This window comes from Cyprinus carpio, chromosome A4, assembly GCF_018340385.1.
Source record: "Cyprinus carpio isolate SPL01 chromosome A4, ASM1834038v1, whole genome shotgun sequence".
In the NCBI taxonomy this organism is placed as follows: domain Eukaryota; kingdom Metazoa; phylum Chordata; class Actinopteri; order Cypriniformes; family Cyprinidae; genus Cyprinus; species Cyprinus carpio.
In genome coordinates, this window is record NC_056575.1 from 16,572,388 (window position 1) to 16,589,191 (window position 16,804).

The following is a 16,804-nucleotide window of genomic DNA, read 5'->3' on the forward strand; positions in this document are numbered from 1 at the left end:
ATTAAACGATCACATTTTAAGAATGATTTAATTTTTTATTTTTATCTCTTATTTATTCCAGTGTAAAGTTGCTGTTACTGTCAAGCCATCAGTCTGGTTTTGTGTGTATGTGTGTTTTCAGAAGAAACAGATAAAATCTGTGTTTGCATTTCTAAGATAAGATGCAGTCAGACACCATCAACAATTGCCAGAAGCTCTGAAGCAGGATACTGTTTCAAAGAAAGTTCAGTTAGTGGTTGAAATACTCTCCAAAATGGTACTGCAGTGTTAAAGAATGCAGGTGGTTCAAAACCCATTGAAAATGGTTAGACTGGTGCACTTCACATTCCTGTGTCGATGTGTTGAAACAGGAAGTTGGGTGCAGAACGTAGTACAGCACTCCCTCCTCTTTTTTATATAACAGCCAATAGTCTTTAGTTTACATCACAGCCCAGTAAACCACACACAACCACTTCCTTCACAAAGAAATATAGGTAATGTATTACAATTAGCACTAAAAATAAACCATAATTTGCTACTTGTTAAGAAAGGCTGATGGTTCTTACAGTGTTTTTATCATTTAGAATTAAAACAGCATGTTCATTCTAGAGATCATTTTAACTGGACATTAACATTTTTGCTTTTGTAACAAAAATTTAATTTTGTTGCATTTACACAAGCATATAGAAGTTAGCCTCAAAACTAATGTCTTTAAGAGAAGGTTTTTACATCACAATCATTCAGGCAGTGAACAACTGCAACACGTCAATCTGTAATTTACGTCATGTGTTTTGACAGGAAAATTACTGATGGTAGAAATAGAGTTCTTTAGCATTTAATCAAATGGTTTATGGAAAACTTTTGTAATCATGACACATTAACATTAGCAAGGTTCATTTCATTGAGTGCCAGAAGATATATGAGTTAAGTAAATGCCATTAATTAGGTTTTGTAGTGTGTACAGAAGCTTAATTTTAAAAATGTGTAGGCACAGCCAGGAATATTGTTTGTTTTACCGTGTTTAATTAGCGCCTAAAGTAATGTTTTGTTTACATGCATACATTTATGAGTGTGTGTGTGTGAGTGTGTATGTTTAGTCAGTGTGTACTCGTTGGTCATCTTTGTTCCTGTCTGTTTATTTCTCAGATAACGTTTACCTCAGAGCAGGTAAGCCGAGCCTACTTCTCTCTCTCTCTCTATCTCTCATTCTCTGTCTGTCTGTCCTCTATTCTCTCAGACCAAGGGCAAAGGTTTGCTTTCAACATTTTCGAATCAAATAAGCAAAAGCACCATGTTTTCACCACTATGATATTGGCTGTTATAGCTAAACCGTTATTTAGAAAGAGTATAAATATGTAGGTGTTTGTAAGGTGTAGTTCGCCCCAAAATGAAAATTTGCTGAAAACTCACCATCAGGCCATCCAAGGTGTAGATGAGTTTGTTTCTTCATCAGAGCAGATTTGGAGTTTATATACAGTGTCCTCTGCAGTGAATGGGTGCCGTCAGAATGAGAGTCCAAACAGCTGATTAATACATTAATAGACACGACTCGTGTTTTGGCCAGAAGCTACAGTTTAAAGTTAAAAAAGGCTTAATGTTGAATTTGTTTCTTATGAACATGCAGCTGTTCATTTCACAAGATCGGAGTCATGTGGATTATTGTGATGTTTTTATTAGCTTTTATTGTGACGGCACCCATTCGCTACAGAGGATTTATTAGTGAACAAGAGATGTAATGACAGTTCTCCAAATCTGTTTAGATTTAAAAAAAAAAACTCATCTACATCTTTGATGCCTTAAGGGTTTTTAAGCAAATTTCAATTTTTGGCCAAACTATTCCTTTAAGTTTATTTTATTTAAAAATATGTACAACTCTTGATATTTTATACACTGTGAGTGAGTCTAAAAGTCACTTAAAAATTTTTTTTTTAATCTTTAAAATTAAGTTGCGTATTATTGTGTAAAGTGTAAAGGTGTCTAAAATTATGGGACAGAAATCTCATTTTATCACACCTACATCTGTGTCACTCTTCCCTTAGATCATTTACATTTAACTGCAAAATTCAGTCATCATCTACCCACTCTTGGTGTTCCTTCCTTTCAAAGCTGCTCTTTTCTATGCAACAAAAGCCACAATAATCACTAGCTGTCGAATTCTGGTTTGCGTGTATTGTAAAAACACAGCTATGTTAAAATTTGAACGTGGTTCTCCTTTCACACTGAGTAAAAACTACACTATTATTAGTTTTTTCAAGAATAGTTCTTAAAAAATTCTTGAAACTCCTGCAAACCTACAAAATGAGAAATTGCGAAGGATCTTCGATAACGACGCAGTTTTGTTTGACGAACAAATGAAATGCAAGTAGTAATTCACTAAAATTCTTGACTATCTGTTCTTTTGTTTTTTTTTCTTTAATGAGTGAATTCATATTTTATTTCAAATTCTTCTTACTATTCTTATTGATTCAGTAGTTACGGTTAAAAAAAACCTGCCTCGACTTCTCGATTTCAAATAACAACAATGAAGTGATCAGAGGGGAAATTATAACTACTTAATTTCACTCAACTTGCAGGTAAAAGTTATTTTATGACTTAAGACTTATAGAATATGGCACACTGCTCATATTTACTTTTATGATGTTTTTATTTTTTTTATTTTTGGTTTTTGTATTTATTTTTTTATAAATAGTTTTTTTTTTAGCTCGAAAGCGCGACTATAGCATTTTTTCTTCTTCTTTAATTTCCTCTTTTGTGTTTCACGGAAGAAAGTAAGTTGTGCGAGTTTGTAATACCATGAGGGTGAGTAAATGGTGACAGAATTAAAAAATTTTGTGAACTACTCCTTTAACTTTGGTAGATGCACGTCGTCTCGCATGCCCCCAAATCTATGCCCATGTCTCAGATGCATGCATTATCTGTTGTTCAGGGTCTTTTTCTATATTTCTTGTCTCTTCTTTCTCAGGCCCCGTTTACACTAGTGCGTTTTCGTCTTAAAACGGCGTTTTAGAATGAAAACGTTCTCGTCTACACTGCCGTTTCAGCTGCATTTCAGAAACGATCTCCGTTTACACTACACAACCTAAAACGCATGTCACGTGACCATTCATGCAGGTACAGCCATAGATATGAATTGGTAGATTCCCTATTATTTAGATCGTGGACGCGTCTACGTGCTTGGAGCGATCGAATGGGGAATCGACCTATGATCGCGGACGCATCTACGTGTACATCTATGGGGATCTTTACACAGTCGTCAAGGATATGCAGAGCGAATGTGGACAGTCTCCGCTTTGGTCCGTTTACACTGAAAAGCAACCCGAGTTTTCAAATTAAAACGGGGTCTGCAGCGTTTTCAAAAGTCTCCGTTTTCAAGGGTCGAAAACGTAGGAGTAACGCTGGAGTAGTGAAAACGATAGGCGTAACCGTAACAAAAGTTATGCGTTTTAAAACGAAAACGCACTAGTATAAATGGGGCCTCAGACATCCTCCCGAATTCTTCTGCTTTCTCATAATGTCTATTTTTTTTTCAATTCCTGCAGCATTTTCTGTTTATGCTTGTTTGCTCAGCCCTGTTTATTAGATTATGTGAGTATGAATGAGAGTGTGTGAGAGGTGTGAACTTTATGGTGGTTTCCGGGTGAGCTTGTGTATTTGCATGCATTTGTGTAGCTGAGACATACAAAGTTAGGGCAACTCCGGAGGTCATATGTAAAGCTACTTAGCCTGGCATGCTTCACTTGGTGCACGCACATGTTTGCACGTATATCATGCTCTGTGAAACCCATTTTACTCCTACTTTCAGTTTCCGGTGCAAAAACAACTGTGAAATGTAAAATATTGTGCATACTGATAAAAACAGATAATTATTTATATATTATTACCTCTAACAAAAAATGCCAGATAAGGATACAAAACAAATAATACAAATAAATTAAATTAAATAAGACAAAAAATATATAACTAAATTAAAAAGTAAATATAAAAAATGTCAAATATACTATATTTAAAATAATACAATTTAGGCAATTTAACATGAATAAAGATTTGATCCCTAAACTCATAAATGTAAACTGCAAAATTGGTAAGATATTTCTAAATTTAATGATAAGAAGAATCTCTAAAATTCATAAATTATGTTCCGCAATAAAAAAAAAAAAAAAGTTTTTGTTGCTTGTTCTGTTTAAATGTTCAAATACCATTTTTTCTCTTTTTCTGTTTATAGTCTTTTGTGGTAGTTGTGTATGGGTCCTCGGTTTCTCCCGAGTAGTGAAGCTGCCCACTGTTCTTGACAAAAAGCCTCCAGGTCCAATAAGTTCGTTGCTTTCCCAGCATGCTCTGCACATTTCATTTCTTCCCCACAGTGACTTTATGATTTTGAGATTCAGCGTTGGCACTCAGGACAATTGAGGGACTCGTACACAACAGTTACAAAAGGCTGCAAGCAGTCATTGATTCTCAAGGAGACGCCACATGATACCAAGAACCGGGCATATGTAAGGTTTTGAAAAAGATCATTTGTGTAAATTAAACTATTTTCTTAAGTAAGTGCTCACTTGCTTCTCACTTCTTGGTTCATTTAGACTAAGACATGATGGGCACTACTAAATAAAAATAACTTTTAACAACAAAAATACTACTTATCTGTCATGATTTACTCACCCTCAAACTATTCCCAACCTGTTCTTTATCTGTTGAACACAGAAGAAGATATTTTGAAGAATGTTGGTAACTGAAAACCATTTTTTTCCCCGCCATACTGTTGAAGTCAATGCTTACCATCAACTGATCAGTTACCAACATTCTTCAAAATATCTTCTTTTGTGTTCAATAGCTGAGAAAACTTCATACAGGTTTGGGAAATCTTGAGGGTGAGTAAATGATAATTAAGTGAGGTTTTAAGGTTTTATTTGATCAAATTGTCATTTATTTAAATTTTTGATTTTATGAGTACAATTCTTCATTTCCATTGGTGCAACAGAACTTTTAAAAATACAACTTATTTTGAACAAGATCCCTATTTGGCATAAACTAAGGAGCAGTTTGAAAACCAAACACTGCCATAGCCTTACAGCAGTGGGCCAGATTAACCATATGCACAGTTGGGCACGTGCCCGTTTGGGCATCATGTAAGGCAATATAAATATTTTCAGTTGTGCAATGGCCAAAAGGGTTGATTTTGCGTGTTTTTTTTTGAATGGTTTTTTAGGTGATTTTTTGTTTTCTGTTTTTTGTTTTCTGTGGCAGCATGTATCAATAGAAATTAAGGCCCGTTCACATCAAGAACGATTACTATAAACTATAACTACAACAACAACTATATTAGCATCCACACCAACAGATGATAGCTGTTTATTATAAGTGTGTGCTGCAGTTCTTTCATCTGCTGCTTCAAAGCAGGATGGATTCTGATTGGTTGTTAATGTTTTTAGCATTCATCAGTTCGAAAAACTGTTCTGAAAGTGGTGTGGACTCTGCTCATCTTTTAAATTTAGATCAATTTGTAAAACTGTCTTTACAATTATTGTTCTTGGTGTGAACGGGCCTTTAATCTGTATTTAATGCAAATGGTATGATATGAATAATACCTGTTTTCTGTATGAATTGAATCAATTCATTCATTACGTTTAATAGCCAATAAGCCTGAAAGAAGCTACTAAGCACACACACACACTCAAGCACACAAAGCTTAAGGTTAATCGCATAAATATGTGTTGAATTTCATTGTCATGAGCTAATGTGCTGAAATGATCCCGTTTCACTGAAGAGTGTGGAACACACGGCCTGAGTAGAGTGCTTAGACGCTGGGGGGTTGTTGGCATGACAACGGCCGCACACTCCCGTTCTAGCGCTACTTAAGTGATTAGCGTACACACTTGTGCTGCAAAGATTACACACTGAGACACAGCGGCATTCTGCCACAAGCACTCATTCACACATACAGTCAAACTCAGCTTTTTCTCATCATAGCTATTTGAGCTGAATTACATTAGTGTTGGTCCTGTAAACCACAACATTTCGGCCAATAGCTGTGTGTGTGCACTTTGGATGGGTTAAACGCAGAGCACGAATTCCGAGTATGGGTCACCATACTTGGCTGTATGTCACGTCACTTTCACTTTCACTTTTTCACTTTCAGAATGACTGCATGTCTCATTGTTATGTTTGTATTCAAAAATGAAAGTTTAGATATTATATACATTATTAAACCCTAAATATCAATAGTCTAAATGCAGTATTTTTTGGCAGCAATAATAATATCCTAAAAACCACAAACCAGTCAAATATCCTTGAGTTAACCTGATTAAGCAATGACTGTTAAAAATACTATCCTGGATGTACTAGCGGTTGGCAGGCAAACAGGAAATCGTATTATCCTCTTCAGAGACACAGGACAGGTTGTTTCTACTGTACTAGTGAGTCTGTATCATGACGCTGCTCTCCCTTTTGTTCCCCTTCCTCTCTCGAATAATTGCTTTGATTACACGAGTGAGGGAAACTCTTTAAATCTGGTCCCGCTGTTTACAGAAGAGTTGTTGGAAGATATGCAAATCTGCTTTTGCAAAATGAATATTTGCATAGAGACTCCCTAGTGCAGAAAAGAGGAAATGCAAAGCGGCTCATGTGTCTCTTTGAGTTATTGTAAATTACGCATTTCTTTATTTGATCTGAACAAGTTTGTGCAGCCAAAAGAAACAAAAGAAAAAGTGCCACTTTACACTATTTACATCTACATAGGCACATTCCCATAAGAAAGAAAAATAACAAATGAGATCTTGTTTCTACAAAGCAATGATATTAAATTGAGCAAATGTCAGCTGTTTCTCCTGAAAACAAAAAGAAGCTCTGGAGCTTCAATTAATCTGATTAATGTCTCAAAATGTGGTTATATTTGCCAATGTAATAAAGACAGAAATCTTAGTATAAACTCAAACGCTATACTAAATTTCAAAAGCAACATTTTAAACGTTAATATAATATATTTATTACAAGATATATATTTTAAAAAGTAAACACAGTTGTTATAGTGGCTGTTATTAGTAGTTAGTAGGCAACTAGTTAAAAGAGAAAATAATAAAGACAGGAAGATGCATCCTGTTTAAATGGAAAAGGCCAGAAAACTACAGTCTCTGACGACTGAGCTTCTGTTATTAAAAAAAGCGTGATGACAAATTTAAAGTGTATCTGTAAAAATACTTGCTCTATTCCAGTCTGTAAAGCATCAAGGGGAAATACAGACAACACAATGACAGAGCAGATACACCGCAAAACAAATCAAGTTTACTCGCTGTTTGTTTGCTCCAATAGAACCATAAATCTGAGTCCCTTTAATTATAATGTAATAACTAATACTAACTTGATCAGACTCTGAAAAGACTTTACAAAACCCAGTAAATTTAACTCAAAAAAAATAAAATAATGCATTACGTAAGTAAAATGTGTTGCAGACACCACTTCAACCAATGCAATAAGCTGAAATATTTGTTTATGTAATAAACGAATTATAATAATCGTATCGCAATACATTCTCTGTAAATCATATGCAATGTTGCTTTTCTGGTAAAAGGTGTCTAGCTTTAAAGGGTTACTCCTCCCTAAAATGAAAATTTTGTCATTATTCACTTACCCCCATGTCGTTCCAAACCCGTAAAAGCTTAATTTATCTTTGGAACACAATTTAAGATATTTTGGATGAAAACCGGGAGGCTTGAGACTGTCCCATAGACTGCCAAATAAATAACAGTGTTAAGGTCCAGGAAAGTATGAAAAGCATCGTCAGAATAGTCCATCTGCCATCAGTGATTCAACCGTAATGTTATGAAGTGACAAGAATAATTTTTGTACACGAAGAAAACAAAAATAATGATTTTATTCAACAATTCCTCTGTGTCTCTCCAAATCAGCGTAGCTGATTATTGGCCTTAAATAATTCTATGTTTTAAAATTAAATATAAATATATCAAATTTTGTTTTAGGATGGCAGTCGGCGTAGTATGCCAAAATATTCTCTCATCATAATATCATTGTGTCTTTTTGGCTGATTCTTGTGTATTTCAAAAAGTTAGTATTGAATTTACTTTGAGCCTTTACATACAATAAAATCCAACTGTTTCTACTCCTGTCTCTCTTTCTTTCTCTCTGTCTCTCTCTCACTCTTTGTTTACTCAAATCCTCCGTCAGGGCAGAGATCACACCCATGTGAGTGGTATCATGTGTTATTGAGTGAAGCAATCATTACGTAGCAGGGCAGAGACAGTATTTGGCTCTCAGAGTCAAGCTAATAGTCAACAACCAGGCCGGCCTCCTATAGGAAGTTCAGCAGTGTGAATTCTGCTGATGCTAGTGCACAACTCGTCATGATTAATGTGTTGTTGTTCTTCTGTAACACATAACTGAGTAGCACTTTACTCTAAGGAGGTACTGTGTACAATTGTACAAAAACCATGATGTTTGGGCCTGTTTAGACATTAAAATGCAGGAACTGACTTCTTGTTATATACATTTGTAATGCATATATGAATATTTAATGTGGCTGACGCATTGGGGCAGGTAGTAGAAATATGTTTGAGAGAGGAAGTCTATTAAATGGCATATTCGTAAATCTGTGAACGTTAGAGTGTGTACTGTTTGAAACAAGCATGTTTTCAAGCATCAAAACAATAAAAGTTTAGCTTCATTAAATGTATTTATTTTAAATTAGAATGCATCCTGTTTAATTTTTATCTGGGGAAAAAGGAATAAATTTTTACTATGACTTACAGAATAATAATAATAATAAAACAGTGTGGTTTGTATGCCAAACAAAAATTCTATCAGGCATATGTAGAACAAGAATAATTGGATGACATTAAAAGACTACATTTAAGGATCACAGCCCCTAAAATATTAATTAATTGTGATTAACTTGCTAATCTTTGGCACTATCCTTTAAACCACTATGTTTTACCCATTTGTCAGCAAAAAGTTTAAAATTTTTGAAAATATTATAAAATTTAGTATGACCACTTATTCTCAGTCTTTTAATAAATATGTTGTACGTTATTTCATTTTTATATATATTATATGTTATGTAAATATATCTGTTTAGATATATGTTAGTGTGTTGTTTCATTTTTAAATAAGTTATGTAAATCATTAAAGTAGACACTACAGCTTTTTGTGCATATAAATAACTTTTGTTCATTTTATTTGATGCAAACGCCAAAAATGGGATATTGATCCATGTACAGTGGGCTACAAAAGAGAAAATAAAGCCAGAAAATGAAGAGTTATTTTAGTTGTAATATTAATAGGGGTTATTACTGTAAAAACCACAAACACACCCACACACACACACACACACACAAACAAACAAACAAACACACACACACACACACACACACACACACACACACACACACACACACACACACTCATCCTGTCAGTCACACACATGGTAGATACTATCAAATAGCAACATAATTCCAGGCACAAAAGTGTGGAATTGTATGTGAATTTGAATTTCTATCGCGCAAATCTCTACACTCACTCTTTCTTCATCTATTTCAGCTATTAAAGAGAAGAATAGCGACTGGACTGAGTTTCTCATCAAAGAGCTCACAGGTTCACGGACAGCACCGGCAAACCTGCTTGAAGGGGTGAGAATGACATTTTCTGTTTATGTCTACACTTATATATTTACTGTACAAAAGTAACTGTTTTTAACATTAACAATAAACAAATTTGTACCTACAGCATCTATTGCAGAAGTGCCAAACACCATATATATTACCAGCCCTACACATGGAACAAACACTGGGCCAAATATTATTATTACTGTAGTATTAGCCATATTAACAAGTGACAGATAAATTTGCACCAAACACAATAATTCTGTTTATTAGCTACATAATTATTGAGAACCACTGAATCATGGCCAAAAGAAATTTCAAATTGGCATTAATCAGTGCAGACACCATATTTAATTTGACATGAATTAAAACAAGACTGTAATAGATGTGTAAATCATTATGTGACGGGCTTGCTCAACACAGACAATGATTTCCCATGATTGTCTGTGATTGCAAGTAGGGATGTAATGATTAACTGCGATCCGGTCGAAAATCGATTCAAATATGTGTTGATTCAAATCGGTTGAGATGCCAAATAAATTGCGATACAATTGGAGTAAGAGTTTATATGAATGTATCTCTGAGGGGAACTGACTGTTTTTAGAAAAGTTTATGTGGTATTTTCTTTTCATCTTGCCTCTGAACAATGTATTTTAAAGTAGTGTTTATAAGCGCAGCGCTGCTTTTTTTACAGCGGTAACCAAGGAAACACTGTATCACTGCTGTTTATAAGCGCTGCGCTGCTTTGTTTACAGCGGTAGCCAAGGAAACACTGTATCACTGCTGTTTATAAGCGCTGCGCTGCTTTGTTTATAGCAGTAACCAAGGAAACACTGTATCACTGCTGTTTATAAGCGCTGCGCTGCTTTGTTTACAGCAGTAACCAAGGAAACACTGTATCACTGCTGTTTATAAGCGCTGCGCTGCTTTGTTTACAGCGGTAACCAAGGAAACACTGTATCACTGCTGTTTATAAGCGCTGCGCTGCTTTTTTTACAGCGGTAACCCAGCGTTAACCAAGGAAACACTGTATCACTGCTGTTTATAAGCGCTGCTTTGTTTACAGCGGTAACCCAGCGGTAACCAAGGAAACACTGTATCACTGCTGTTTATAAGCGCTGCGCTGCTTTGTTTACAGCGGTAACCCAGCAGTAACCAAGGAAACACTGTATCACTGCTGTTTATAAGCGCTGCGCTGCTTTGTTTACAGCAGTAACCCAGCAGTAACCAAGGAAACACTGTATCACTGCTGTTTATAAGCGCTGCGCTGCCTTTGTCTTTTTTACAGCGGTAACCAAGGAAACACTGTATCACTGCTGTTTATAAGCGCTGCGCTGCTTTGTTTACAGTGGTAGCCAAGGAAACACTGTATCACTGCTGTTTATAAGCGCTGCGCTGCTTTGTTTACACCGGTAACCAAGGAAACACTGTATCACTGCTGTTTATAAAGCGCTGCGCTGCTTTGTTTACAGCGGTAACCAAGGAAACACTGTATCACTGCTGTTTATAGCCGCTGCGCTGCTTTGCATTTTACAGCGGTAACCAAGGAAAACACTGTATCACTGCTGTTTATAAGCGCTGCGCTGCTTGTTTACACCGGTAACCAAGGGGAAACACTGTATCACTGCTGTTTTTGGGCGTTGGGATGTTTTTTTTTAAGCGGTAACCAAGGAAACACTGTATCACTGCTGTTCATAAGCTGTTTGTTTACAGCGGTAACCAAGGAAACACTGTATCACTGCTGTTCATAAGCTGTTTGTTTACAGTGGTAACCAAGGAAACACTGTATCACTGCTGTTCATAAGCGCCACCTGCTGTCAGAGAGTGAATCTGAGTCTAATTAAGCTCGCCTGCTGTTTCGTTCAGATATGTTTTATGTAGTATAGTTTCAGAAAACTAAAGCCAGACCATTTTGTTTTTGCTTCAAATTTCGAATTTATACAGTCAAATTTAGATTAAAAACTATTCATGCTGCATGTATTCTGCATCTTTGTTTGGATCATGATTAAAATCCAGTGGGTGCCTCTAATTTTAAATGGTAAGAGCACAGACAAAGCCTTGGTTTGTTCATATTAAGAGATTTCTTTTATTTGTGTAACTTACTTGTTTGATTTGGGGTTTGTTTTAAAATTTCAGTTTAGTTTTGCTGTACTTCAATTTCACAAAGAAACGTGCAGCAATAGCTTAATAAAACAATACCTTTTAATTTACTGTATCTTTTCAACCTAAAATTATGCATATCACATCATTATTTTTTCCAGACTCTTAAGTAGAAGTTTCTCAGGAGGGTTCAAAGGCAGCATAGAGTTAAGTTCCTAATTCTTGTTATATGATTAACTTGAATAATATTATTTCTTTGTCTCTCTCTTTCTCTCATCTTAGCCATTAAGAGGTAAAAACACAGTGGATCTGATTGTGGTAGGCTGTATTTTGGAGGTGCGTGATGCATTTGAACCCAGCGTGTACTGGGCAGCACGAGTCCAGAGTAACATTGGTGGACGTTTATGCCTCAGCTATGTTGGATTAAATGACCCCGCCTACGACATGTGGATGTTCTACCTTGACACCAGGCTCCGCCCCCTGGGTTGGGCCAAAGAGAATTATCTATCAATCAAACCACCCACAGGTGAGAGTATGAAGCTGTATTTGATTGGTCTAAAGTGACTAAACTAGACTCTAAAATATAATCAGTTTTAATTAAATTAAATTAAATGTTAGATTAACTATGTCCTCTACTTTTTTTTCATTCAAAACTTTGAATTAAAGCAGTGCAGTTCATAGCCATGCTTTTACATTTTTTTTTTTTGAGGCTTCCCCTCCCATATGCAAATTGTTCCATTGCACAATTGCCAAGCTCTAAGTGCAGCCTGTCTGACTTCCACACTCTAATTATCATGGATCTAAATTCACATTTCCTTAGAGGAAACCTTGCAAATAAATTCAAAATAACTTGTTCAGACAAGTTCTCTCATTGTCTTGCCTTTCTGTCAGATATGCTTATGGTATGTGTAAGGAATAACTGATGACAACAATTACATATTTGAAAATTAATGCACACCCACAGTGGTAATGCAATGATGAGTTTACATCTGAGGTGTGCATTCATTTTTATTCAATGGGCAGGCAGAGACCAGTTATTCAACTCATTATATGGTTAACATATGTTTATCTCAAGACATTTTTCAGGCTGTTACAAGTTCAAAAGCATTGCTTTAGAATTTGTATTGATGACTGTTTCTAAGCAGTTATTTTGAGAAGAGTGAGTGATCGAGTGAGTGTGATCACCTGCATCTGCTGTGGCTCTTAACACTGTTGAGAGGTAGAGACGATGCCACAAATAGCAAAGCAATTAGTTTAACTACATTTCTCAGAAGCAAGGTGTTACAATCACTTTTTATTTTTATTTATTATTTATAATAAATCATGTAGCTTTACAGCTTTTCAGTAGCAAAACTATTTTGATGACATAGAATAACGGATGGATGGATGGAAGTACAGAATGATGGATGAATGGCTGTACAAAATGATTTATGGATGGATGGATGGATGGATGGATGGATGGATGGATGGATGGATGGATGGATGGATGAGCTGGCTGGATATGGTTGGATGGATGGATGTACAGAATGATTTATGGATGGATGGATGGATGGATGGATGGATGGAACTACAGAATGCTAGATGGATTGATGAAAGTAAAGAATGATTTATGGATGCATGGAAATACAGAATTATGGATGGATGGATGGATGGAAGTACAGAATGCTGGATGGATGGATGGATGGATGGAAAGTACCGAATGATTTATGGATGGATGGATGGATGGATGAATGGAAGTACAGAATGATTTATGGATGGATGGATGGAGTGCTGGATGGATGGATGGATGGATGGATGGATGGATGGATGGATAGAAGTACAGAATGATTTGTGGAAGGATGGATGTATGGATAGAAGTACAGAATGATGGATGGATAGATGGATAGAAGTACAGAATGATGGATGGATGGATGGAAGTACAGAATGATTTGTGGAAGGATGGATGTATGGATAGAAGTACAAAATGATGGATGATGGATGGATGGATGGATGGATAGATGGAAGTACAGAATGATTGGTGGAAGGATGGATGTATGGATAGAAGTACAGAATGATGGATGATGGATGGATGGATGGATAGATGGATGGATGGATGGATGGATAGAAGTACCGAATGATTGGTGGAAGGATGGATGTATGGTTTAGAAGTACAGAATGATGGATGATGGATGGATAGATGGATAGAAGTACAGAATGCTAGATGGATTGATGGAAGTACATGATTTATGGATGGATGGATGGATGGAAGGAAGCACAGAATGATTGGTGGGTGGGTGGATGGATGGATGGATAGAAGTACAAAATGATTGGTGGAAGGATGGATGTAAGGATAGAAGTACAAAATGATGGATGGATGGATAGATGGATAGAAGTACAGAATGCTAGATGGATGGATGGAAGTACATAATGATTTATGGATGGATGGATGGAAGGAAGCACAGAATGATTGGTGGAAGGAGGGATGTATGGATAGAAGTACAGAATGATGGATGGATGGATGGAAGGAAGTACAGAATGATTGGCGGTTGGATGGCTGTATGGATAGAAATACAGAATGATGGATGGATGGATGGATGGATGGATAAACAGAGCAATAGACAGAATAATAGATAGAATGATAAAACCTTATAGATAGATAGATAGATAGATAGATAGATAGATAGATAGATAGATAGATAGATAGATAGATAGATAGATAGATAGATAGATAGATAGATAGATAGATAGATAGATAGATAGATAGTGGTTTAATAAATAGTTGAATAAATACTTGGTTGATTGGATGAATAACTGGATGGATGGATGGATGGACGGATGGATGGATGAAATAAAATTGATGACAATATAAATGGATGGATAACTGGATGGCAGTTGGTTGAATAAATTCTTAAATGGATGCACAGATGGATGAATATTTGGTTGAATAAATATTTGGACAGATGGATGGATGAAAAAATGGATGGACTGATAAATAGTTGGTAAATAAATACTTAATGAATGGAGAGATGGATAGATGGGTAGGTGGAGGATGGTTGAATGAATACTGTAAATATGTGGATGGATGATGAATGGATGGATGGAGGGATAGGTGGAGGGATGAAATATTGTCAGCTGAATAAATATGTGGATGGATGAGCTTGTGTTTCTCTCTTTCTCTTTTAGATCGGTGTGATTTGAGGAGCAGCTCAGAATGGACTGAAGCTTTAGATGAAGCCACAGCCAAAGCCTTGAAAAGTCCCCTTCCACTGGAGGTCTTCAAGGTATGTGTGGGTTTTGGGAAAGTTGGAGCAATGGGGCATTGTTTTACACAAAGCTCTTGATAAATTTCACAACTGATATCTGTATGTGTGTGTGTCCAGGATCATGCTGACCTACACACACACTCCTTCAGGCCAGGAATGAAGCTTGAAATGGTGTCACCCAAAGAACCCTTCCACATCTGCCCCGTGTCTGTAACTAAAGTACGCTTTTTCTCTCTCTCTCACACACACACACACACATTAGATGAAGGGTTATCCTAGAGGTTATAATTACTAGCCACCTACCCTGACATCAGTCTCTCTCTCTCACACATCATGTCTCTCTGTTCTGCAGGTCTATAATGAATACTACTTTCAGATCACAGTTGATGACCTCACAGCTGAAGCCACGCCCACTTGCGTGGTGTGTCACGCGGATTCACCGGGCATCCTGCCAGTGCAGTGGTGTCTGAAGAATGGTGTTGGACTGGAGAGGCCACAAGGTAGGTGTGACAGTGCTAATGGGATTTTTGCTCTATTAAATTCATTTTTTAACTTAATACGAGTCTTTATCAGTGCTGTTTGCCTCTTATCTCTTTTTTCTTTTCAGTTCAGTGTGATATACATTTGTATTGCCAAACCATTTGCACTGCTGCATCAGAGAATGAATTTAGTAAAAACATGAATACCAGCCAGAAATACAAATAAAGTATATATATTATTGTTGTATAATTTAATATTTATATATAAGATTAATAATAACTGATCATTCAATTATCAAATATAATTAAGGATGAAAGATACAGTACATATAAATATATATAGTACAATCAAACTATATTTGCTCATAATGTGTCTCTCTGTTTCTCTCACTCGCTCTGCCTCTCTTATCATCTCTATATCATTTGGTTTTTCTCGATGTCCAATTTTCTGTCAGGTTTTGAGTCACAGGACTTCGATTGGGCGGACTATCTCAAACACACTGGCACTGAAGCCGCTCCAGACGTGTGTTTCCCAAACGTAAGGCACTTTCTCTCAAATGTTTCAAATGTTTTGGTGATACCTGAACGAGACTTTGGGTATTTCTTCTTAATTAGATAAAGTCTGATGACAATGTGGCAAGTATTGGGTTTCCCCTCTGCAATGTTGATCACACTGACACACACAAGGTGCTAAAAGATTATTTTGGTTTTGTGAGAAATACCCCTTTCCCATTCCTCATAAAGTTCAAAGTTGACTATATGAACAACATAGTCGGGGCTATAAAATATGATGATTTCCTGCCAAGGCATACACATGCTAATTTTATTTATTTATTTATTTTTTGTTTAAACAGTATAATATATGAATAAATACATCAATAAAAAATTGTGTAATGACAATATCTACCTTTTTATTATTAAAATATTATTTAAGAATATATTTACTTTGTATTAAGTTGACAGTGTGTTTTTCGTCTTCCTTATATTACCTTATATTACATAAATCTTAAGAGAAATATTTGTAATTATTTAAAATTTGTAATTATAATGAGCATAAATATTGTCACAAAGTAGCATTATATATGTATATTTTGATATATATAATATATATATATATATATATATATATATATATATGTATATATATATATATATATATGAAAGATAACATGCATTTTGTATGATCCCTCTTATTTTGAAAAACTAAAATAATTTTTTTTTTTTTTTTTTTTTTTTTTATATTATTTTAGAATAATTATTGTTTTCATACAAAATGCATGTTATTTTTCATTCAACAGTGTCCTGAATAAGATATTTTACATAAAAAAGTGTTGCATTAAAGATATATATCTTATTTTGTAAAATCAACATATTTAGTCTCAGACCCCCTATAGTC

The 16,804-nt window shown here is 35.5% G+C and overlaps 1 protein-coding gene across 1 annotated transcript in view; it reads left to right on the forward strand.

The window, feature by feature from the left end:
* LOC109048871 (scm-like with four MBT domains protein 2) overlaps positions 1-16,804 on the forward strand; it is a 35,459-nt gene that overhangs the window by 11,196 nt on the left and 7,459 nt on the right. Inside the window, 7 exon segments of the mRNA XM_042743071.1 lie at positions 1,126-1,146; positions 9,526-9,614; positions 11,970-12,213; positions 14,850-14,947; positions 15,047-15,148; positions 15,282-15,429; positions 15,864-15,946. Coding sequence (XP_042599005.1) covers positions 1,126-1,146; positions 9,526-9,614; positions 11,970-12,213; positions 14,850-14,947; positions 15,047-15,148; positions 15,282-15,429; positions 15,864-15,946 — 785 coding nt within the window.